Source organism: Phyllostomus discolor, chromosome 12 (assembly GCF_004126475.2).
Source record: "Phyllostomus discolor isolate MPI-MPIP mPhyDis1 chromosome 12, mPhyDis1.pri.v3, whole genome shotgun sequence".
Taxonomy (NCBI): domain Eukaryota; kingdom Metazoa; phylum Chordata; class Mammalia; order Chiroptera; family Phyllostomidae; genus Phyllostomus; species Phyllostomus discolor.
The window spans coordinates 39,877,522-39,903,036 of record NC_040914.2 but is presented as its reverse complement, the minus strand read 5'-3'; the positions used below and the strand labels follow the sequence as shown (position 1 = coordinate 39,903,036).

General features: G+C 44.5%; 1 protein-coding gene across 5 annotated transcripts in view; it reads left to right on the top strand.

Moving 5' to 3' along the window:
* Positions 1-25,515, top strand: part of SV2B (synaptic vesicle glycoprotein 2B) — a 95,102-nt gene that overhangs the window by 60,312 nt on the left and 9,275 nt on the right. For 4 of the 5 annotated variants that reach the window (XM_028502260.2, XM_028502264.2, XM_028502258.2 and 1 more), the window contains 9 exons: positions 2,660-2,840; positions 3,173-3,324; positions 7,658-7,791; positions 7,960-8,049; positions 9,805-9,915; positions 10,708-10,796; positions 13,163-13,327; positions 19,957-20,090; positions 22,380-22,580. In XM_028502260.2, the coding sequence (XP_028358061.1) occupies positions 2,660-2,840; positions 3,173-3,324; positions 7,658-7,791; positions 7,960-8,049; positions 9,805-9,915; positions 10,708-10,796; positions 13,163-13,327; positions 19,957-20,090; positions 22,380-22,580 (1,257 nt within the window). Of the gene's footprint in view, positions 1-2,659; positions 2,841-3,172; positions 3,325-7,657; positions 7,792-7,959; positions 8,050-9,804; positions 9,916-10,707; positions 10,797-11,370; positions 11,605-13,162; positions 13,328-19,956; positions 20,091-22,379; positions 22,581-25,515 lie in introns of those variants that run through there. The other variant, XM_036013121.1, reaches the window with a different exon arrangement.

Here is a 25,515-nt window from a genome sequence, read left to right as displayed (position 1 = left end):
CTCCACAAAGGCAGGGATCTCCTTGTGTTTGCACCCCATCGTATCCCCAGTAACTGAAAGGCTGCCTACCTAATAACAGGCATGTGGTAAATACGTGTAGACTTACAGGCATACTTCATGAAGTAATATCATATACTGAAAAGAAAAAGAAAATAGCATATTTTGTGACTTTGAGCAATATAGAGAGTGAAGAGTTACATTGCAAGTGAGTGAAGAAAATCCTAGTTTATAAAAATCTTTGACAATACCTGGTTGTCATTTCTTTTCATTTAGTGGAATAAAATAATAAAAGAAGGAACCTGGCTGGTATAGGTGAGTGGATTGAGTGCAGACCTGTGAAGCAAAGGGTCACTGGTTTGATTCCCAGTCAGGGCACAAGCCTGGGTTTCAGGCCAGGTCCCCAGTAGGGGTCATACAAGAGGCAACCACACATTGATGTTTCTGTCCCTCTCTTTCTCCTTCCCTTCCCCTCTCTCTAAAAATAAATAAAATCTTTAAAAAAACTTATCTAAAAAAGTAAATAAAAGAAGGAAATATGGCACCCCCATGTTTATTGCAACATTATTTACAATAGCCAAGGTATTGAAACAACCCAAATGTTCATCCCTCGAGAAATGGAATATTATTCAGCCATAACGGAATGAAATTTTGCTATTTGCAACAACTTGGTGGGCCTTGAGGGCATTATGTTTGTCAAGTGTAATAAGTCAGGCAGAATAAAACAAATACCATGTGATTTCACTTATATGTGGAATCTTCAAACAAAACAAAACGCCAAGCTCATAGATGCAAAGCACATGTTGTTTGCCAGAGGCAGTGGCGCGTAGGTGGCTGGAGGGAGTATCTAGGTACAAACATCTAGTTATAAGATAAATAAGTCATGAGGCCGTAATGTACAGGATGGTGCCCATAGTTAACACAATTTTGCATTTTTGCAATTTGCTGAGAGGTCTCATCACAAGAAAAGAAAATTCTGTAACTCTGTATGGTGATGGATGTTAACTAGACTCCTTTGGGTCACCATTTCACAATATAAACAAATATTGAATCATTATACTGCACACCTGAAACTATGAATATGCTGCACATTAAGAGTGAACTCTTAATAAAAAAATAAAAATAAATAAAATGAAACCAATCTGTTGTTGGGAAGAGAAAGCACAGCGTAGTTCAATTTCTCCTTTTGGGGACCTACCTTCCAAGTGCTGAACTAGCTCATTGCAGTTTTTTGCTCCTTGTGGGTCCTCCCGGGCACACATCTGCATAAATAAAACATTGGCAGGTCCTTTCTGTGGAAGACAATTTGCATTCATTGCTTGATTTGCAGTCAAGGCTGGGCCAGGGCTACTCAGGAAACTTGTTTGCATCATTTTCTCTGCATGAAAGACATGGTGCAAAGTTTCCTCCACGGGTTTAGTCAATACCATATATACTTAGCACGGTCATTGGTGACTGGTAAGCGCTCAATATTTAATAGGAAGGAATTATTCACGTGCTCCTGGAGATTTGCCACCTCTCTAAGGATGCTGGCTTCCACTGGAACTCCATCAAAGTGCCTACTTTTATACGAGAGCTTAAATGAACTGATTTTATTCTAAGGCAAGTAGTAGTTATATGTGTTTGAGAAAGAACAGCTCATTGCTACTCTCTTCCACATTCCTGAAAGAAATATGAAAACTGGCTGTAGCTAAGAAAGGTCTTTTTTGGATATTTAATAAAATTTGGGTGTTTTAATAAAGCGGTGGGTCTTGTTGGCAATTGTTGTTTTTCATTTGTACCATTTTCTTTCTTCCCAGTGTTCTCCATACCCACTTTGCCACTTCTCCCTGGACATTCTCTCTCTCTCTCTCTTTTTACAGTTTTAAAAATTAAAAAATTTGCCCTGGCTGGTATGGCTCAATGGATTGAGCACCAGCCTGCAAACCAAAGGGTCACCAGTTCAATTCCCAGTCAGGGCACATGCCTGGGTTGTGGGCCAGGTCCCCAGTAGGGGGCGTGTGAGAGGCAATCACACATTGATGTTTCTTTCCCTCTCTTTCTGACTCCCTCCCCCTCTCTCTAAAAGTAAATAAATAAAATCTTTTAAAAATGTTTTCAATTATAGATTACATTTGAAATTGTTTTGTACTAGTTTCAGGCGTACAGCATGGTGGTCGGCAATCATATGCTTTACACAGTGTTCACCCTAATGTTTCCAGTGCCCCACCTAGGACCAGAGCTATTGCAATATTAATTACTACATTTCCTAAACTGTACCAGCACCTGTCTCTTTAAATATGATCCCACAGGTAAGGAGATTTGCAGCAAAAACACTTTTTCTCACTTAAAAATGAAATCACAGCATTTCCTGTTTCTGCATGTTATGCATCTAGAAGTGTAGCATTTAAGAAAGAAACATCAAACCCAGTTCTGGTTACCTTTGATAGTATATATGCAGATGTATAAACATGCGAGACTGTCTTTTTGAATAGCATTCCCAAGAAGTTGAAGTCGTAGATAACTTCTAATTTGCCACGAACATCCGTTGCATTCCACCTTTTATGTTGGTGATACAGAATTTCTAGGATGTATAAAAGGGGGCGTCGGGTTTTCTAGAACACTGCATGGTCTCTCATGTTTTGTCTTCTCTCTCCACCCTCTCCCCTCTCTTTCCCGACAGGGCTGATAGTCTACCTGGGAATGATGGCGGGGGCCTTCATCCTGGGGGGCCTGGCCGATAAGCTGGGGAGGAAGCGAGTTCTCAGCATGTCTCTGGCCCTCAATGCCTCCTTCGCCTCCCTCTCCTCCTTTGTGCAGGGTTATGGAGCCTTCCTCTTCTGCCGGCTCATCTCGGGCATAGGGTATGTAGTCTCAGAGCTTCAGCTGGACCCCCCTAGACCAATGGTCCAACCATCCTGGAACTCCAGCGCTGAGGGGTACCTCCGGAAAACCCTGGACTGGGTTCTCGTTTGACTTCCAAGATACTAGACTGAAGTCAACCTTCGAAAGCGTTAGGTTGTAAAGTCAGTGCGCAGAAGGTCAATGTAACCTGGCACTGCCCTGGCCAGTCTTTGAAATTCATCCAGTTGTTTCGCCCCAGAGCCTAAGGGTCGGGTATAGGCAACTTGGTTTCTGCTATGACCGTTTTCAGTGTATGATTTGATTCTTTGTTTCTGGCATTTTCCCCCTACAGTATTGGAGGAGCTCTGCCCATTGTTTTTGCCTATTTCTCCGAATTCTTGTCTCGGGAGAAGCGCGGAGAGCACCTCAGTTGGCTGGGCATCTTCTGGATGACAGGGGGCATCTATGCCTCTGCCATGGCCTGGAGCATCATCCCGCACTACGGTGAGCATGTGGCTCAAAATAGCCCCAGAGGCCTTGTTTCAAAGGCACTGCCTCCCGGTGACACTCTCTGTCCTCAGCCTTATTGCCCTTATTCACACAGTTCCTCTGTATGAATTCAATCTTTCTAAAAAAAAAAAACTTCCACCACTAGAGACACATTGCTGATTTCCGTACCTGTGTTTCAGAAAATAATACAGCCTGTTCCCCCATTTCCCAACCCACGCCTTCCTCCTTTCTGATTCTCTCCTTTCCCTTCTTCTTTTTATTTGGAAGGATTTCACCTATTTCCTCAACCCTCCACCCCCCAACAAGTTAGGCTTTGGTAACCCCATCTTAGAGATGAGGTAACAGAAGCCAAACAAAGCTGGTGCTTTGGCCAGGGTCATGGTGCTGGCATGATCTTGAATCCTGTTGCTCCCCCACCAGCCCCGGCTGCTTTGCAGTACTCTTGACGACTACAGAAGTGGAGCAGCCCCTACAGACAAGGTCCTGATTCAGCCAGGACAATTTTATTATCCCAGATAATTGTAAAAGTAGATTTTCTAGGCAGAGACCTGGCAATGTGAACTTTCACTGTTGGTTTTGTGAAAAGTGAAGTAGGGAGAAGGCATCAGTTTGATTTTGAGTATGACTTCTCAGTATCCCAGACAAGAAATACCACCAGCCTCCTTCAGAGTCATTTTCAGAAAACCACTGATTATGGGTGTAGGCTTTGCCGTGGTTTAGAACCTGCGGAGGGATAGGGTAGCTGAAGCTAACCGACCATTCTCTACTCATTCACCTTCTTGGTGTCCTTGTTTTAAATGTGGCCCTGTGTGTGTTCGGAGCTAACAGAGGCTCCATCTATAACTTTTAAAGAAGTCTTAGTGTAGACGATGCCTCTTCTATTAGTTAGGATGAAGCTGGGGGCATTAGCTTGATAACCCTCTAAACCCTGAAATCTTAGTGGTGTAATGCAGTGGACATTTCTCCTTCCTGTAAAGTCTGGCAGATGTCTCTGATCCACAGGTAGCAATGAAAGCATTTACATGGGGAGCATGCTGACCCCATGGCAGAGGGGCTGCATAGCTGCTGACTGACCACTACTGGTCAAGAGCAGGGTTCTTGATAAGATATTTTACCCCGAATGAACAAGGTGATTTTTATTTGTATCCCTGTATGAAATCTGTGATTTTTATCTGTATGTGTGTATGAAATCCTGCATTTAAAAATGCAGTCCTCTTACGAAGAGCTGAGGGAAGAGAAGTGAGAATAAAGAAGGAAATGGGTGGTCAATAGGAGGCAGTGTTGGGAGTAGAAAATAGAGTAAGACGGGAAGAAAAGGAGAGGTGTGAAAATAGGCTACTGTGAGTGGTGTCAGTCCTTGGCAGGACCACAGCACTAGAACATGTAGACTGCTCACTGAGTTCTAAGCCACATGAGAGTACATATAGCATCCACCCCATTCTGAGCACAGGGGCTGGCATATAATAAACACTTAACACACTTTGTTAAATAAGTAAAACAAACAAACAAACAAGCCTCTTAGACGATCTGGCTCAACTGAAACAGGCGTTACCTTGGGGGAGACCCATCCTGGAAGTGTATGGTAGACGTGAATCACAGTGAAACAAGAGTGATGATTTATTTTAAGCCTCCTTTTACCAGGACCAGATGTTTTGTCCGCAGCGAAGCAGACATTTGACGGTATTTCTCAATACGCCTAAGACATTAATCCTCTCAACCGCACCCCCCACGCCCATAGCAGGACGAATGCAGGGGTCACTGCGGAGAGGAGGCTGATGTTTGTGCACGGCTTGTGCAACCCGCTTAATTGCTTTTGCAGGAACGAAGTGATGGGAGGTCTTGGCCCCAGGAATTGGGTGACTGAGTCATTGAGAAAGAGAATTGCAAAACTCAGAATGTTTTTCTGGGAACTCAGGAGCAAAAAAATGTATATATATTATGGAAGAGTAATTCTCATTGCAGTCAGCTCCACCAGCTGTTGGTGAGGTCCTGACACAGAAAAGTGGGGCAGGCTGAAGGACCAATGAGCAGAGCAATCTGTCTCCAAATGAATGGCCGTCCCATGTATCGAGGCGGAGGGGGGCAGTTCAGCACTTAATTTTATTAATTTAAGGCCCCGAGGATGTGCCTCATAAACCTGGTAAGTGCAGATTACTAAAATCACCATAAAAACCATAGGGGCATGAAAGGATATTGGATTTGGGATAATTTAAACTTATTATCATAAAAATCTTTCTGAGACAGGATACTTCATAAACACGAGCTTCTGCCCTTCCCTTGTTATCTTGTTGAGATTGGCCCCTATGGCTTTGGTCCATTTTGCTTCTAATTCTGCCAGAATAGTTTTTGGATGTGAGTAATAAATATGGCTGTGGTTTTTAATCTTCCCAGTATTACTCTCAGGAGAAAGGAAGGGCTTCTTAATTAAAATGAAGGCAGACAACCCAACCCCAGCGAGATGGGAGGGAGAGGAAGCCGCTCTGTATGAGAGGTCTGATGGTGAATGTTGGATGACGTGTGTGCCGTGTGTCAAAGCTGCTGCCGCTCCACTTTCCCCGTCTGGGATTCCCTCTGACTCGTCCTTCTGTTGTACTGACAGAGTCAGAAGTATCTGCAGAAGCAGTAGATATTGGCTAGCAGTCCACAGCAAGACGAACCACTCAAAGCACAGTGGGGATTATTAATAGAGAATTCAAGATTTCAGCGGGCCACTGCAGTTGGCCTTGTGGGATATTTTTTAAGACAGTGGGATAGTGATTTTTACAGTCAAATAATGATTACCTTCTTAACTTCAGAACTCAATACATTTATTTATAAAGTTTTGTTTTTTGAAAAAATGCTGCTGGAATGGTCTTCAGAGATACTTTGGGTGGCATGAGAAAATCAGTCTCTTTAGTTTATAACCTTGGTTAAAAAAAAACCCAGTTCTTTTGCTGATCTCTGCTGATATTCACCTATTTTGCTAGAAATCTTTGGCACTGAATGTCAAGCAGCTATTTCTAAAGAAATCAGAGCTACCTTGCGAGCAGGTGAGTTGGCTGCTGGAAGTGTTCTCACTCGTCACATCTGAGCAGGCATCAATCATCGCCTGCATTTTACAGCTGTGAAAACCCACCCACGCAATAACAATGTGAGAAAACCAGAATTTGAACTCTGATCTGTGGGACTACAAAACTCCAGGCTCTTTCCATCATGTGACCGATCCCTAACAAGGGAAATTTGTGACCCATGAGGATATTTGAAGAATGTTTTATGCCCCTGTCTAGTGTGGTGCAGTGGATAGAGTGCCAGCCTATGAACTGAAGGGTTGCTGGTTCAATTCCCAATCAGAGCACATGCCTGGGTTGCAGGCTAGGTAGGTCCCCAGTGGACGGCGTGTAAGAGGCAACCACACATTGATGTTTCTCTCCTTCTTTTTCTCCCTCCCTTCCCCTCTCTCCAAAAGTGAATAACATCTTTACATAAAAAATAGTGTTTTGTGGATTCTTAAAACAATTTCTGAAAATGAATTTTGGAAATACTTTGAATAATGAAAGAAGAATAGGACCTGGTCACTGCTTTGCTTCAATGATGGTAGAATTTATTTGAAAAGAGAAGCTCAGCTTCCTTTAAATAACAAAAATAATATAATGACTGACAATGGTTTCGGAAGTGTGTTCATGAACCCTGTGTGCTGGGATCACCTAGAGCTGATTCTGCCCTTTGACCCAGTAAGAGGAACCCTCTGTTGAAACATTTGGTCATAGAAGGCCATGCTCTAGCTTTCCTCCAGCTGCCTCTTCCCATGAAGCAAGGGATCCGTGAGGCCAGGACCCCATGACATCTGATCCTGCTGTGGGGTCTCAGGACCCAGGAATTTCCACTAAAATCAAGGGATCATGGCAAGGATGCCCATTGTCATCGTGGGGGTGTGTATGGTGTGTGCACACATGTGAGCACAGGCTCCTCTCTCTGTGAGAGGGGGCGGAGAGGGAAAATAAGGGAAAATAAGGCTGGGCCCTGTGCAGTGCTGGACAGGGGGTAGAACATCTGTTATTGAATAGGTTGTTAACCTGAATTTCAATGGCTGTGTAGGAGTTGGGATGTTGCCTCTGTTTACACTCTCACTGAAGGCCTGTAAATGTCAGCCCAGGCCCACTCAGGGCTTGGAAGGATGCAGACTCCCCGTGCCTATCCTGGATGTGGAATCACAAGCTTTGGGGCACAGCAGGAAGTCCACCTTTGAACCTGCTTTCCAGGGGGTGCTCTTGTGCCCTGCAGTTGGAGAGCCAGTGCTTCAAGGTCACCCTAAGATAGTGTCTGAGATCCTTGGATTTCCTCTCTGCAGGCTGGGGCTTCAGCATGGGCACCCATTACCACTACCACAGCTGGAGAGTGTTCGTCATCGTCTGTGCTCTGCCCTGCACCGTGTCCATGGTGGCCCTGAGGTTCATGCCAGAGAGCCCACGGTTCCTGCTAGAGGTGAGCCAGTGCTCCCGCCCCAGGTGAGAGCAGGAGACACCTCTGCTTCCTCTGCCCCGTAGACACTGTAGGTGGACATCACTACAAGTCCACCTCCCTTCACCTCAGACTCGGTATCTGCACTAACCAGCAGAGGGTTTTTCACGTCTCCTTCCTTGGTTTTGCCAGATGGGCAAGCATGACGAAGCTTGGATGATTCTCAAGCAAGTCCATGACACCAACATGAGAGCTAAGGGGACCCCGGAGAAGGTGTTCACGGTGAGTGTGTGGCCACCTGTGCCAGCAAGAGGGGTCCTCTCCACTTTCCTGGTTTGGTTTGCTGAAAAATAATTTTTTATACAAGCACATCACAGAAAATGTGTCATGAGATGAATAAAACCCCTGACATTCTTGTCACTGCATTGTAATTAATTCTTTGCATTTTGATGGTTATCCCTCTTGGCACTGATAATTATTCAACAAGGGAAGGAAGCTAGCTGTATTCATGTGGGAATAACATAATTACATGTATTTACAGACACGTTGTACTTAAGAGCTCTCATAAGCATTCCATGTGTTGTCTCATAGTGTTCATAACCATCCTTTTAATGAACATTAATAGTAAGAGCATCAACACAGTTTTCCTAAACATGTCCCTAAGGTTAGAGATTGATGTCTCCCATTTTATTTTCTTCTTACCATAAATGTTGCCGCAGTGAGCCTTTTACACAAACGGTTCCTTCCCCTTTCTTTACGTTCTGGGTTTGTTTTTGAAGAGTCGATGCCTAGAAATAAAATGACTGGTTGTGACAGCTGGGGTGTTCTTACGGCTCTTGAGATAATGTTGCAAATTATAAATCAAGAAGGTTGTCCCAGCCTACAAGGCCACAAACAACAGGTTACCCATCTCTTACCCCCATTGGCTTTTAGCCTGAATTTTGTTTCTTGTTAGTTTATGAAGTTCAAACAATACTAAATGGTAGTTTCCATGAAGATGTCCTGTTGGTTACCAGGATTTGTCCATTTCCTCCAGAAGCCTTCCCGGATTAACTCCCCCACCTACATGGGGGTGCATATATATTTTTGAATCGGTGTTTTTGTTTTATTGGAATCAATACCCAAAATGGAATGCTGGATCATATGGTGGTTTTAATGTTAATGGTTTGAGGAACCTCCATACTGTTTTCCACAATGGCCGCACCAATTTACGTTCCCATCAACAGTGCACAAGGGTCTCCTTGTCTCCACATCCTCCAACACTTGTTATTTCTTGTTTTTTGATAATAGTCGCAGTGTGAGGTGATATCTCATTGTGATTTTGATTTGCATTTCCCTGACGATTAGTGATGCTGAGCACCGTTTTTCCGTGCCTATTGGCTATCTGTATGTCCTTTTTTGGAAAAATGTTTATTTAGATCCTCTGCCCATTTTCATCAGTTCTTTTTTTTTGCTTTTGAGTTGTATGAGTTCTTCATGTATTTGGATATTAACTAGTTATCAGATACATGATGTGCAAATATTTTTCCCATTTAGTAGGTTGCCTTTTCATTTTGTTGATGGTTTCCCTTGCTGTACAGAAGGAAGACATACTTTCTCTTATCCTGTTGTATTTTTAAAATGTCCTACATAGCAAACCCCATTTCACACACACACACACACACACACACACACACACACACAACTTCCTGCATAGGTTCTAGACTTCTGTGATGTTAACACCCATTGAGGATAGACTTGTGACTTTTAAGGCAGCAGCAACCCTACTGTGAGAAAATCAGATACAAATGGGATTCAGTGAATGATGGCCCACTAACGTCCCAGAGGCATGATGGAGTGAAAAGACTGATTCATTTTTGACTACAGTGGGATAAGTACCCCGACCAGATGCCACATGCATCTTTGGTCAAGAGTCACCAAACTGCAGGGTCACTTCTCGCCCTCAATGAATTAATAACGTCCGTTCCATTTAACCGACAATTGAAAGGTCTGATACAAAGTGGGGATAAAGTTCTCTCGCTCATCTTTGCTTTACAGGTTTCCCACATCAAAACTCCCAAGCAAATGGATGAATTCATTGAGATCCAGAGTTCAACGGGAACTTGGTACCAGCGCTGGCTGGTCAGATTCAAGACCACATTCAAGCAGGTATGACTGGGGATGTGGGGTGGATAGGGAGGGGTCTATGGAAACCTGTAACCTCAGTGGATGAAGAATAGAAGCCTTGAACGCCCACATCAACCTAAGCCAGTGCGATGGAAAAGAGGCGCCCTGCATGGGGATGTTTGGGCGTGAGCCCCTTGACCCCCTCTCTCTTGCTGTGAGCCGGAAACTCTGTAAACCTTAGTTTCTTCTCTTTGCTCTTCATTTCCAAGGCAGAGATTCTGAATGTAGGTAAAATGTCTAGTCTGAGTAAACATCTCTCTCGAGCGTCTTCTTTTTAAATAATCCATAGGAAGACAAGAGTGAGTGCGATAAATGGCCCCTCGAGGTTTGCTAGTGGTTTCTGAGAAAGTCTGCACGAAGGGCAAGGCCGTTTCTGCAGAGCAGTGGCTCCTGCAGGCCCGTCAGTCGGCTGCTGTGCACCGAGGCAGCTGATGGCCAGAGCCTGCCGAGACTGGATGGCCTGGGTGTGTGGTCAGGCAGTGTTTGCAATAGCAGCCCATTCCTGCAGGCAGGGGGCAGAACTCAGTACTTAAGCTTGTCCAGTGCCTTGAAATCCCCACTCACATGCATGGAATATTGTATTCCCAGGAAAGATGCTATAGGACTTTTAGAAGTCAAGGCCAGCCAGTAAGAAGAGAAAAGGCTTTCCTTGGAACAGAATCGCCACTCTGGGAGATAATCATTGCCCATTCTCTCCATGACCCCCTAGACAACTCACTAGAAAGCCTGAGAAATGAGGTTCCTTTAACAGCCCTTCTCCCGTGTGGATCATAGGTCTGGGATAACGCTCTGTACTGTGTGCTGGGGCCCTACCGGATGAACACGCTGATTCTGGCCGTGGTCTGGTTCACCATGGCTTTAAGGTAAGTTCTCGCTTACGTTCACCGACTTCTCTGTGCTCCACGTGCCCCCTCCATAAATCGAGGATTATGATTGGTTCTGACTCATGGAGTCTGTATCAGATTGGATGCTTTGGGCTGCAAGTAACAGGCAAGCCATTCTAGGTGTGTCTGCCACGAGGAATTTTTTTACTCTTGTAACAAGAATTCCTTGGGCTGCCGGAGAAGTTTCAGCCTCTGGCTGGTTCTCACTGTGAGTGTGAGAGGCCTGTGCCCCTCTTGGCGTTCTGTCACAAGGACCGTCTGCAGAGCCGCCCTTTTGAACAGTGACAAAGGTCTCAGGAGACGTGTGCCACACACCCAGGGCTAAACCAACGATGTCCACCCAGTGTGCAGCAGGAAGTTTTAAAATGTGGAACCCCTGACTATCTAGTCAGGGACATGGATCTCTTATTCCTCAGAATGTCAAATTAAAAAAAAAAAAAAGATAACAGCCAATACAGCAATGGCTATCTAGTGTGAATGAATCAAAATTATACCTATGTTTTTGGTCAGATTGGTGAAAAATATATTTTTTTGGTGTGTCGGAGAATTTTAGTAATTAGTTTGTGTGTGCCACAAGAAGAACAAAAATGGATAATTACTGGACTAAAGTGATCACTGGCAAAGGCATGTGATTTCCCGGTGATTCTAGACTCATGAGGATTTGCCTCTGAGCTGACAGCCTCATTAGTCTTCTTGAGGGTTGATGGAAGATGAAGTGTCCCGTCCCAGAGAAGGAGCCAGGAGTGAGTGCTGAGGAGGCAGCCATCAGCGCCACTGTGAATGTTAAGTAGGGAAGATGGGGAAACTCTGCAATAATGGGCCCTGTGATACGGAAAATGAAATATAATATGACCGGTGAGTAGCTGGCTCTTCTCCCAAACGGCAAGCTCTCACCTCAGTCATTTCATTCACCTTCAAATAACGTGACCCTTCTTTCCACGCAAGGTTCGGGGCCCACTTGCAGCAAGCAGCATGCGGCTGTTTAATTGTATGTTATAGTGCCTGCAGTAGTTTCTGGCACATCTTAAGTACTCAGTAAGTTACTGTCATCAACTAGAAACTTCCAGGGAGATTTTACATTCCCATCGGTGATATTGCTTTGTTGCCAGCCACCCGTGACCAAAGACACACTTCCTGGACCAGTGAACTCGGCTCTAACAACCTCTACATATTCCCCTTTGCCTCTTATACACAATCATCTTTTATTTCCTATTTACCATCCCAGTGCTTATTTTTGCAGATTTAAGCCAATATGTATACTTATTTCTTCCTCATTTTCTTATTCAGAGAAACACATCGTTGCATCTGCTTTTGAACTCCGTAACATATGCTGGTGATCTCTCCCACGAATACATGGAGATTTTTCTCACTCTTTACAGCAGTGTAGCACAGGTGCACCGCACTCCACAGAAAAGTACCTCACTTCTTTCAGCCAGGGATTTATTGCTAGACTCTTGGGGAGTTTTCAGACAGTGCCACCATGAGTAACTGTGTTTGGGGCTACTTTGTGCCGTGTGAGTTCATCAGTGGAATAGATTCCTGGAGAGGGATTATAGATTCAAATGAGGTAAATCCATAAGCAGTTTTTTTAGACATTGACCAATCATCCTCCATATGTTATTGTACGATTCTGTCCTTTTTTCAGCAGTGTAAGAGACACCTGTTTACCCGTAGCCTCACCACCAGGATGTTTTGGCAAAATTTGGGGGTGTTGACAATCTGGTAGGTGAGAATGGTAACACAGTGTAGTTTTAATTTGCATTTTGTATATTATGAGTGGGATTGAGCATCTTTTTTATATGTCTAATGGCCCATTTTTTTAGTTGATTATCTTGAACTTTCCTGGTATAAAATCATATCATCTACAAACAGAAGTAGTTTTACCTCTTGCTTTTTTAGTTTCTATGTTCTTTCTCTTGTCTAACTGAGTTGGCTAAGACCTGCAAATAGTGTTCAGTAGTCGTGGTGACAATGGGTGTCCTTGTCTCATTTCTGACATTAGTGGGAATGTCTTTAGTGTTTCCCCATTGGTAAGACTTTGCCTTTTGAGTTGCGATATGTATTTTCTTACATGTTAAGGGAGTGTCCATCAATTCCTAATCTATGGGTAGTGTTATCAGAAACAAATGTTGTCTGTTCATCAAATGCCTTTTCTGCACCTATAGAGATGACTGTGATTTTTTTCCTCTGATCTGTTTAATATGGCCATGTTATATGATTAGATTTTCTAACAATGGACCACATTAACCCATTTAAAATGAGTGTTATCTACCTCCAATCAGGAAGGCAGACTCTGCTCGCCGAAGGGATACAGCTGCTCAAATGCTCTATTTTCTCTCTTCCAGCTACTACGGACTGACAGTTTGGTTCCCCGACATGATCCGGTATTTTCAAGACGAAGAATACAAGTCCAAAATGAAGGTGTTCTTCGGTGAGCACGTGTACGGTGCCACGATCAACTTCACGATGGAAAATCAGATTCACCAACATGGGAAACTGGTGAACGATAAGTAAGTGAGAGACCATGGACCTTCCCTAGATCAGGGTCAGAGGCCTTGGGGACCATTCTTGGGAGAGAGCCATCAGAAAAATAAGGAGTCAGTAGGTGGCAGCAGAACTTATTTTTATGGCTGCCAGAGACACAGCAATCCACCTGGTGGCTCTGTCTTGGTGTTTTGGGCTGGCTCCCCTCATGCGTGGTCTCCTGGCTGTAGCTGATCTGTCCAAGGATGGAGGCATCGTGAAGGGCCACCCAGATCATCCTCCCTGAGACTCACACCTTTCATAGAGATACAGAGGGAGCTGTGGCCCTTTAATGCCACCAGAGCTCATGCTGCTGAGGTCCCCGAACCAACCCACTGCCTGGTTGTTGAGCTTTTTCCTTGATTCTGGACACTTTTTCAGACTAACATGACACTATCTTCTGTTATTCTTCTACCCAATGTTACCTTCAAGGACAGATCAGCCTGGCCTGTCTTCCTCCATAGTGTTGTCCTTTGGGGGAACGATGAGTAAAGTATTAGAAAAGTTTTGCCTACATTTAAAAAAATTTTTTTGCTAAAGATTATTTACTCATTTAATTTTAGAGAGAGGGGAAAGGAGGGAGAAAGAGAGGAACATTGATTTCAGAGAGAAACATCAACTGGTTGCCTATCACATGCCCCTAACGGGGCACCTGTTCCGCAACCCAGGCACGTGCCCGACTGGGAAGTGAACCAGCAACCTTTCGCTTTGCGGGACGACTCCCAACCAACAGAGTCACACCAATCAGGGCTCACATATTTGGTTTTTAGCCAGTGGATACTGAAATTACAACTACTTGAAGCCCATAATTTTTCCTCCAGCAAATTGTTGAGTAAAAAGGGTGTTTTTCTCCTGGGAAGATGAGGAACCTTTGAAATTGATGTAAGGAATAAACAAGCCTGGTTTCTTTTTCTGAGTTATGCTGCCATCTGCTGTTCTTCAGTGAGAAAGCACCCCATCTTTGAAAACCATAAGCCTCTTTGGAAAGTGAAATTGATGTTCTTCTGCTTGAGTGGGTAGTTTTCCCTTTGTTACCAGTATCCCTTCCTTGATTTTTATCCTCACTTCTCTCACTTAAAATTTAGATAAAAGTTATTTACTTTATTGACTGTTGCACTTGGGGGAAATGCCTTTGTATAAAAAGGGCTTCCGACTTGACCCAGAGATTTGGTCAATAAAGGAGATCTGACTGCAACCTAAATGTCAGCCTCTTGTGGGGCCCCGGGAAGGAACAAAAGCACACAGAGGAGTTTCGACCTGCTCCCCAAGCACCATCTGCAGCCTCCCCGTGCATCTCACGCATCCTCAGGTGGCTCTGCATCCTCAGGCTGCTTTTGCTTCAGAACTCTTGAGTTGTTTTGGGGAAATGACAGAAAGACAAAAGAAAAAGTTTGTATTTGAAACCCTGAACAAAAATGTCAGGCCAGCCTTTTTTTTGTTGTTAATTAAGAACAGGATAGCTTTTCATCCCAGAGCATGCATTAACTAAGTAATTTATTAACTTACCCTCTCCCTTTAGGAAGAATTTTCTGCTTCGCAGGGATGGGTTCTACGAGGGTTAGGATAGAAGAAGGGGATGTAGTGGATTTCAGCCTCCCTGGAAGGCAAGTGGATGTGCTTCCTGTTTGTGATAACTCGGGACCCAGGAAGTAATGTGATAATCCCGAATTGTCCTCACAGCTCGAAGGGAAGTTGCTGTGTGCTGCTCAGGGTTAGAAGCTCGAATGTCAAGGAGTAATCGTCACACAAGACAAGGGGCCAGCAGAAAGCAGGGGAAAAGCTCTCATAAGTTCTCGTTGAAGACCAGGGGTGAATAGCTCAGGGTGAAAACTAGATTTGTAAGATTTAAATCCTAAATGAGGAACGGCATCTACAGTAGGGCACATGGAGAGTGGAGAGGGAAAGAAGGCGAACACACACCTCGAAGAGAAGTGGCTGATTTCACGCACGAGGCTGAAATGTTACACACTGCTAAGAGCTCCATTTACTGGGGCACCACCAAGAACTTCCCTGGAGGCGGTAGTAGGCCTGGTTCAGTACGGCAGAGCCGGCGGTGGGAGGTGTGTATGTGCGCCTCCTGGGTTCCAGGCCTGAGGAGCTGGAGCTAGTGGGTATTTGGTATTCCAGTTTCCATGTCCATGCCTGTTCACGGGCCTCGCTTATTTTATTTATTGGATTATCATTTTCATATTAATTTGCTTGATGTTTTACTCTGTTCAGGCTACTATGACAAAATACCACAGATGGAGGGGCTTACACACAATGAAAATTTATTTCTTTCTCCCAGTTTTGGAGGGTGGAGGTCCAAGTTCAAGGCACTCCTCCGTGGGGCCTCTCTTATGAGGGCACTAATCCCATTGACCAGGGCTCCAGCCTCATGAGCGAATCTCCTCCCAGAGGCCCTGCCTCCTAACACCATCACATTGGGTGTTAGGTTTCAACAGATGAATTTCGGATAGTTTCTAGCAAGGAGTTCTTTAAAATTAGGCATAGAAAGCAGTAGTTAATTATGCATTTAAAATTTTTCTGACAGTGGTTTGTTTTTTGTAAAATAAACTTTTAATTTCAGGACAGTTTTAGATTCACAGAAGAATTGCAAAAATAGTTCAGAAAGTTTCTATCTACCCCACACCTAGGTTTTTCTTATTATTAATATCTTATGTTACTATGGTACATGCATTGCAATTAATGCACCAATACGAATACATTACTATTAACTACAGTCCATACTGTATTCAGATGCTTTTCATTTTTACCCACTTTCTTTTTCCGTTCCAGAAGCCCCTCCAGGACACCGTGTCACACTTAGCAGTCATATCTCCTTAGTCTCCCCTCGGCTGTGACCGTCTGTGACCTCCTTTCTAAATTCTGTTTTATGGAATCCTTGCTCGTGCAGATTTCTTTTAAACGCCAAATTTGTTGTCTTTCCCTTTAAGGCTTGTGCCTTTTGGCTCTTCAGAAATCTTTCACATTTGAAGTCATAGAGTCAGTTTCCATGCTTTTAATCTACGTTTTAAGCTTTTTAAGCTTGCCTTTACACATTTGGGTCCTTAATTTTTCTGGAGGCGGCCTGTATACACAAGACAGGAACTAATTTGTTCCTTCCACACAAATAGCAAGTCGTCTCTACAACATTTACGAAATTGCCTGTCTTTCCCCTAACGATATGCAATAATGCTTTTATCATATGTCAGTCTTCTTTACATGTATTATTGGGCTTCTGTGCTCTGGTTCCATGGGTTTGTTTGTCTTTTCTTCTAGCAAAGCCACACTGACTTATCTGCCATAACTCCCCGTTTAGTTGTATTTCCAGGAGGACTAGATTCTTCCACTGAGTGATTAACGTTTTTCTTGGCTGGTTTTTCCCCTGCGCTCTTCTGTGTGATTTTCAGGACCAGTTTCTAAAATTCCATTATAAACAGCTGGCTGGGGTTGTGACTGGAATTACATGGAATGTCTGCATTCATTTGGGGACATCTTTATACTGGAGAATCTTCCGATCGTTAAACACTGTATTTCTCTCCACTTAGTTTTATCTCTTCCTTTCTTATCGTTATAATTTTATTCTTTTTGCTTCTTCTTGTATTGCCTTGTTCATGTCAAGTTCAGGGATGGATAGAAGCAGCGCTAATGGGAATTCCGACTTCGGTGGGGCGCTTTTGGTGTCTTACCTTTACGTATAACATCTACTCTATGTTTTGGTTGACATCCTTTACACCATTAAGGGAAGGTTCTTTCATTTTTGTCCTTCAGAATCAATCATCTCCTGTTTTTCTCAAATGGATCACATGTGCCCATTTTGAAGTGACTTTATAGCAATATAGTGACTTTATGATAGTGATACAATGACCACTAAATCGTAACGGTCAGTTTTCTTGTTTATTTCTTTCATTAGGCCAAGCTTCTTGAGGGTGATGCCATCAAGGTGACTAAATAGATGTGACTTTTGGCATAGTTTAGATCATCTGGTGGACAAGCCCTGGGCTGAAGGGTAACAGAAGTATGATGTTCATAATAATATTCTGCCCTAGACTTTGGATTGTCGATGGCTTCAGTTTCCTTACAAGAAAAGTTCCACATGATACTTTCACTAACTTTTTTTTTCAACCTTTGAAGTGTCCTGAATGAAAACTCTTGGACCCATTCTGCATATAATTTAGAGATTGGAAGAGGTGATTTATATGGAGACTCATAAAATAGACCTTGGCCCTCTCTCCTTTTATCTCTTTCTTTGTAACTTTGTCTTTTTATATAACTCACTTGGAGATAAGTTTTAAGGTCTGTCTGCATTATGATTTATGGCACTGCTTTCTACCCCCTTTTGCCAGAATATTAAAATATCACAGAAGGCCACATCAGCAGTCTATTGCTATATTAAAGAGAATGATATATTAAGAAAGGCAGAGACCTAAGATAATCTTTAGAAATAGTTTTCCTGAGTAAACACATCCAGTGTACAAGTTACATTTATTTTGAAATCAGAGGCCTCTTCCTGTAACAAAAGGCGACCAATTAGTTTTTCTGTGGAAATCCAAAGAGGTCAGTAACAGCTTTCGGAGGTCTCTTTTTTAATGTCTGTAGTAGATTTGACCCTAATAAAAATTATCCAAGATAATCTGGCTTTCTGGATCAATGACTTTCATTCTTTTTTAAGTATAATCAGCTGGTATCGGACTCTGGGGATTATTGTTCAAGAGAGCACAGTAGGAAACTGCCTCTTCCATAGTAGCCTCCCGTGTTACTCTGGTGCAGGTGGTCTGGGCACCTCTGAGAAGCACTTGCCCAGGCCTTTTTCTGGGTGGGAGGTCTTTTCTCAGAAGCTACTGGTAAGTGGCTCTGGTCAGGGTTCTGAGCAGACCACATATAACATGAAGGGTGAGGGAGCTGGCCATTGTATATGGTCTTGGACTGAATTATCTGGTGGCCCTGAAAAGGCACAATGACCCTCAGCACCCTGTGCTCCTTCTATCACTATGAGTCCTGCTGCCTTACGGTTGCCTGTTCGCTTTTCGTCCCAGTGCCACTGGAGGGCAGGGCCTATGTCTTTCCTCTCTGTACTCACAGTACTGTGCTCAGTAAGTGTGTGCTGAAGACCCAACATGGAAATGAATAGACGAAATGATCATCCACGGGTACCATGATGGATTGTAATTGCTCACATCGGAAAACATATCCAGAGCTTTCTAGATCACAAGTTTGGCCAAGCTTAGGACATATAACCAATGGAAGGCAATGTCAACGTTTCTCAAGTGCATGTTTTTTAAATGCAATATTGTTCTTTCCTCTTCAGTTTATGCTGGGGTTGGAGCAGTGCAGTGGCTCCCAAATGTGGCTGCACCTTTTAATCACCTGGGTGCTTCCTCCCATTAAATGTTATATGTTTAAGTGAAAAAGTAATACCTACACTGGGTACAAATGACCAATTAGGTTTATTTCTTTTCTTTTTTTTTTAAAGATTTTATTTCTTTATCTTTAGAGGGATGGAAAGGGAGGGAGAAAGAGTGGGAAAGACAAATCGATGTGAAAGGGAAACATGGATTGGTTGCCTCTGACATGCCCCCTACTGGGGACCTGGCCTGCAACCCAGGCATGAGCCCTGACTGGGAATCAAACCAGTGACCTTTCAGTTCATAGGCCGGTGCACAGTCTACTAAGCCACACCAGCCAGGGCAGGTTTATTTCACTCTTAACCCCCATCGAGCCTCCCCAGGGCCATGGCATCTGCCGGTTCCTTGTGTGGCATTCCAGATGTCATCCCTGCATTTGGAGGCATGTGTCTCATATTCTTCCTTTCCCCATGAGAGGTCACAGGCTGTGAACACTACATGGCACTTGATGTTTTTTGGTTAATAATACATCTTGAAGATTGTTCCATATTAAGATATGTAGAGCTACCTAATAACTGTAACTGGCCGTATGGCGTTCCACTGTATGGTATCTGTCTATCCACCTCTCATCTATCACATAGTCACTTCTTGTCATAAGAAATGCTGCCACGAGCCTCTGCCAGTGTATCTCTTTGAATGTATGAGCAAATACATGTAGGATAAATTATTAGAGGTGATCATTCTTAGGTCAAAGGGATTGCGCCCTGAAAATTTTTGCAAAAGTTTGCTTTCCAAACAGGCGGCACCAATTATATTCTATTAATGATGTGCATGGAAGGGCCTATTTCCCCACATCTCTGTTGCAGCTATTTAAAAAATGAAGATTCTCCCAAATCTATTGCTTTTAAACTTACTAAGACCAGCTGAGGGGCCTGCAGGTTTTTAAAACTCCTCATAAAGTGCGATGCTACCGATGTTTTTATTTCACTGTGTTCGCCTTTCTATGATTCCAATGCAGAAGGTCCATTGGCCTGCCCTTGGGGACCACCAGGCCGATGCACAGTGCCCCAAGTGCACCGGCACTGGACACCAACTTCCACACTTCTGAAGCCTTCCTCATTGACAAAACCAGTAGCTCAGAAAAGGGGAACTAGTCTAGGTTAAAAATAGTGTTTCAGTACGTTTTGGTCCGCAGCTCTCCTTTTTCTGCCTTTCTCTGTGTTTCATTTTGCTCTCAAGCCTCCTTTTTTCTTGGATGGATCACTCGGGCACAAACCTCTTTTCCACAGGTTCACAAAGATGTACTTTAAACACGTTCTCTTTGAAGACACGTTCTTTGACGAGTGCTATTTTGAAGACGTTACATCCACTGATACCTATTTCAAAAACTGCACCATTGAATCTACCATCTTTTATAACACAGGTAAGAACAAGCACAGACTGGGGAGATTGTCAGGGGGTGGGCTAATCTTCTCTAAGAACCAAAATACTCAGCCATAAGCATTAGGAGTAGTAAAATATTCACACAGAGAGAAGTGCTGAGACTTAGGATGGGTTCTCGCCCCAGGTATGGCACAGGTGATCTGCACAGTCTTCACCAAGGGATCTGAGTTTTGGGTGAGTGTCCTGATCTCAGTGAGACCAATACTCTCTGCAAATGGTCCTTAGAACGAAGTAGGACACAGATGAAATGCCATTCCAGGAGGGCTGTGTTTTATCCACAAAGTGCTTTCTTGGAGACCTCGCCTCATTGAAACTGGCCAAATACAAGAGTCATGGTATCACAGCAGTAAATGAAAAGAGAAAAATGGCACACTTTCAAGCTTCCTGCATGAAGTGAAAGGATCATAATATTTTAAAATCACACCATTTATGATATCCATGATTAAAAAATCACAAAACCCCATCCACTCTTTCTCCTTGCGATTCTTACTACTGTCATCATATGTTAGTATCATACCAAGTGGACTTGGGGTATAAGGAAGCTAACTGAGCATCACCAGCGGTTTCACCTCCATTGTCTTAAGTGAGAACTGTCCCAATAGCTCCATCCTACAGCTAAGGAAAACTGGGGCTGAAGTCCCTTGCCCAGAGCCACATCTAACAAGTTGATGGAGCTTGGATTCATTTCTCAACAGTTTGGCTCTAAAGTCTGTAATCTCCCCCCCACCACCCCCAACTACATGCACTATGTCCAGATCAGCGCTTTCTCCCTGGCATCAGCACCGAGGGATGGTTATGTAACATCTTTTTCTTCCATGATGTCAGCGTCAGAGGCACAACATCTGGTCTCCACATATCTGTGTCTCTGAATAATCTTACCACAGGACTTAGCCTTCCGAAATGATTGTTTTAGCCAGAACTTAAAAAAATATAAAAATAATTCTGTGCATTCTTATTTATCATGGAAACCTGGCATATCTTTTCTTCTTTCAAGTTTTTTTAAAGATTTTATTTATTTATTTTTTTAGAGAGGGAAGGGAGGGAGAGAGAGAGAGAGAGAGAAACATCAATGTGCAGTTGCTGGGGGTTATGGCCTGCAACCCAGGCATGTGCCCTGGCTGGGAATCGAACCTGCGACGCTTTGGTTCACAGCCCATGCTCAATCCACTGAGCTACGCCAGCCAGGGCTCTTCTTTCAAGTTTTAATGATGCTACTTTGTCTACAAACAGTCGTAGTCCTGAGACATCAGAGCGGGGAAGCCATGGAGATAACAGGGGTACTCCTCCAACTTTGTAGGTGGAGGTTCAGGGCGGTTGAACAAGGTCAGTGCCCCAAACCCGGGTTTCCTGGGAGCCTATTTAATGCTACTTCTGTCTGATTCCAAAGCAAATGGTTTCTATTTTTTTAAGACTTTTTTTAAGAGAAGTTTTAGATTTACAGCAGAATTAGAAGGTAGAGGTGTCCATAAACCCCCACCCCCAGAATTTGCCTCCCCCGTGTCGACATCCCCACCAGAGCGGCACATTTGTTACAGTCGATGAACCTGCACTGACACATCATTGTCACCCAAAGTCCATAGTTTACAACGAGGTTCATTCTTAGTGTTGTACACTGTATCTCTGGTTTCTCAACAGTTTGGCTCTAAAGTCTGTAGTCTTCTCCCTGAACTACATGCCCTATGTCCAGATCAGCACTATGAACTCTGTGTGTGTTACACATCACACACTTGGTGTTGAACGTTGGCTTGGACAAATGTATAGTGTGTCCATCATCACAGATCTTAATGAGCATTTTTGCTGTTCTAAAAAAATCCTCTGTGCTCCCCTGTTTATCTCCCCTGCCCTGGCACACTGCATCCCGCCCTGAAAGCCACTGGCCCAGTTATTTCTATTTTGAAGAATGTTCAGGTTTCCCTATGGGCTCTGGAGTGTTTGACTCAGTCTGGCCCCAATTCTTCTCCCTTCAGCTTCTGTAAGCTGGGTAGCCTGGGAGAACTGGTATGTGGCTCGAGAGATGATGTATTTAAACAAGCCTCTCGGCGAATGTTTCATTTTCCCTCGCTGGTCAGAAGTGGAACAGGTCATTACGTTGGTAGAGGTTTCTCGCTTCATCCCTTGGCAAATGCCACATTGACTTTGAGACTCTGCGATTGCCAGAGGCTGGTGCAGCCTGTTGCTGGAAGGGGGCATAACTTCATCCTGGCTCTGCCTGACTCCCCGTAACTGCCCCTCCACGTTCCATGAACCTGAGCTTTCCTTCTCTCCCCAGACCTCTACGAGCACAAGTTCATCAACTGTCGCTTTATCAACTCGACCTTTCTGGAGCAGAAGGAGGGCTGTCACATGGACTTCGAGCAAGATAACGACTTCCTGATTTACCTCGTCAGCTTCCTGGGCAGCCTGTCCGTGCTGCCTGGGAACATCATCTCTGCCCTGCTCATGGATAGGATGGGAAGGCTCAGGATGATCGGTGAGTGGGCAGGGACGCCACCTCTGTTCTCCAGGGGGCCAAGGCGGTGACTTACAGGGTCCAGTGGAATTTGTCAGTGTCTTAAAGAGATCTGGCACAGGAAACTGCACAGGTAAGATGGAACCTGCTGGCGCGGAGTCACGGAGGCACGTGGACCAGATCCCAGGGCTCCAGGGAGGCGGTCTGAGGCTTCCGTCCCGGTTCAGGCCAGTGGCTCGTCTCCACTTCCTGACTGAACGAGTCTGACAGTCGCTTATTTTATTAGCACTTTGGGAGGGACATTAAGCATATCCACTCCACATGCTTTGTAAGGCTATTTCCAGAAACATATACACAATGCTCTTTCTTACATGAGCATTGGTTTTGTCTGATGCTTTTAAAGGTTGCATATTATTGAACAGTGATAACACTTCGGGTTTGGGAGTCAGGCAGGACTTGCGTAGGAATTCTATCACCGACAGGCTGTTTGATGTTGAACGTGACCTTTTACTTTCTCCAGCCTCAGTTTTCTTATCTGTAAGACGGGAATACCCCTAACTGGCTGGTAGGTGTTTGTGAGGATTGAATGTGATGTGTTCAAAGCATCTTGTAGTACGTGGTGCATTGCAGATTCTCAAAAAAGGTAGCTATATTCGTGTGTGTCTTGCTTTACTCTGCCAGGATTTGGAGCAGTTTATTACAGAAACTCATGCCGCCCGAGGTGAACAGGAAGCAAAGTGTATACTCCCAGGGCCAGAGGAAATGTATATTAGAATGTGAGTCAGGGCCAGGGGTGGGGAAGCAGACGGCACACTGATTAATGTGCCGTAAGATCTGACCTAGGGATGTAGTTGCTCAGTAAAATTAATTCCAAGATTCCTAGCAACGAAGCTCAAAGGGAAACAGAATAAATCACATAGACATTTTGTTAGGGAAGAAAAAATCGGCCAGGTCTCTATGGGAAGGCAATTTTTTCCCAGTGTTGGGCTCCTGTTGAAAATTATTATTATACATAGCATCATGAATATTCAGAATGGTGAGCACAAGAAATGCTTGTGATTTTAGCTTTTTTGACCTTAGGGTGGGGGTGGCGTCATCTCTTAGGCATGGCGGATTGAGCCGTGTGCTCCGTTAGAGGCAGTGCCCTGGTCAGACCTGAAGCCCACGGGGGGAAGGCTGGGGCTTGGTGACTCCTGTACTGCCCGTGCCCAGCCCCTGGCCTGCCACACCGTTGTCGCTTAACCAGTGCTGCTGAATTTGACCAGAACCTGCAAAAATGGCCTCTTTCCTAGATTAGTCTGAAGTGCCCCGCTTTCTAGCAGAAGGTGCTACAGTATGGTGTCGTGCATGAGGTCGTGGCAGGGAGTCAGCTGGCCATCTTGGCCGACCTTCACCTTACGAGTCTGCACCACTTCCTTTCCTTGTCTGAGCTTCTGTTTCGTCATGGTCACAACCAATGCCTCCGCTTGCTCCCATGAGACAAGGTGTGTGAGAGCAGACCTGTGACTCTTTGCCGTTCTGTCACTGGCCTTTCTGGGTTCCAGGGTCTAACAGTGAAGTCTGTGGTCAGGTGCTGGCGTAGCTGAGGAAGTTCTTTGGAGAGAGATGTATACAATCGGTGGGGTGGGTGCATGTGTGAACAAGAGTGGCCCACTTCCCACGGCCAGCCGCACTTCCCACGTGGGCGCAGAGGGAAGTCTGGGTGCAGGAAGCAGGCAGGGAGGGAAAGAATGTCCATCCTTTCCTCACCTCTGAAGCCCTTCTTGTCACCGTGCATATATCCTTGATCTCTATAATGCCGAACAAAGCCACACTCCCCAAGCTGGACATCCAGAACTAATATGTGCTCATTCTTCAGCTCTCTTTTACTAATGCATGTATTTTGTTTCTGATCTAGATTGTTAGGAACTAAATGGCAAGCCAGTTAAGAGCCCTTTCTGTGTCCCTCTGTCTTTAGTGAGGTTCTAAGTGGCACGCGATGGACCAACTGGTGTCCTTGGTTCTCAGTGAATAGTGGATGCTCAGTGGCTGTCTCGGTGGGGTGCAGGTGATCTGTTCTCCAATAGCCTCATCCACGGTCCTCAGACGGATCCCACTGTGGATCTGCCGCAGCGTCCTCCGCCCTGCCTACACTCCTGCACCCTTGCCTGGGCAGCAGCAGTGTCTTGTTAACAACGGAAGGGAAGTTCTTCTGATGAGGCTGCTACTCCTCATTTATTCACTCAATAAACACTTATTTATGCAGCACTTACCCTCTGCCGGGCCGTGCAGTCAGCGATGGGAACGCAGTAGTAATTGAGACAGACAGCATCCCTGTGCTTTGGGAGCAAATGATCTGTTGGGAGAGACAGGCATGAACTAGAAATTTCCTTTAACTAACACCTGTGAAGTGCTTGTTATAGGTCGGCCTGTGTTCCAAGCATTTTGTGAATGTTAACACATGTAACCTTCGCAATAGCCCTGTGAGGTTGGTACTATTTTTTATCAACATTTTACACATGGGGAAAGTGACCCAGCACAGAGAGGTTCAATGACTGTCCCGAGGTCACACAGGTAAGGCTGGGATCTGAACTTAGACTTCTCAATCACAAGAGGAACAACAATTATGAGAGCAGAAGTACAGTGGGCCAGAAAGACATGCAAAAGGAAGACTTTACATGGTGGAAAGGTCAGTTCCCTGACTAGCATTTGACTTCTTTGATGATGATATGTGTCCTCAACAAACATTTGTCAGCATTTCTTGTAAGCCAGGCCCCACAGCTGGCCATTTGAGGGACACGTGAGTGCAGGTGATACATGGGTCAGCCGATGCCAGTCTCCTCGCATTCTAATTTTCTCCTAGCCCTTTGGAAAGGCTACCAGGCCACCTGGTCACAGCCCTGCCCCTTCTAAGAAGCAGCACAATCGACATGCACAATTATCATTTCCCAGCTGGCCAGCAGGGCTTAGCGCTAGG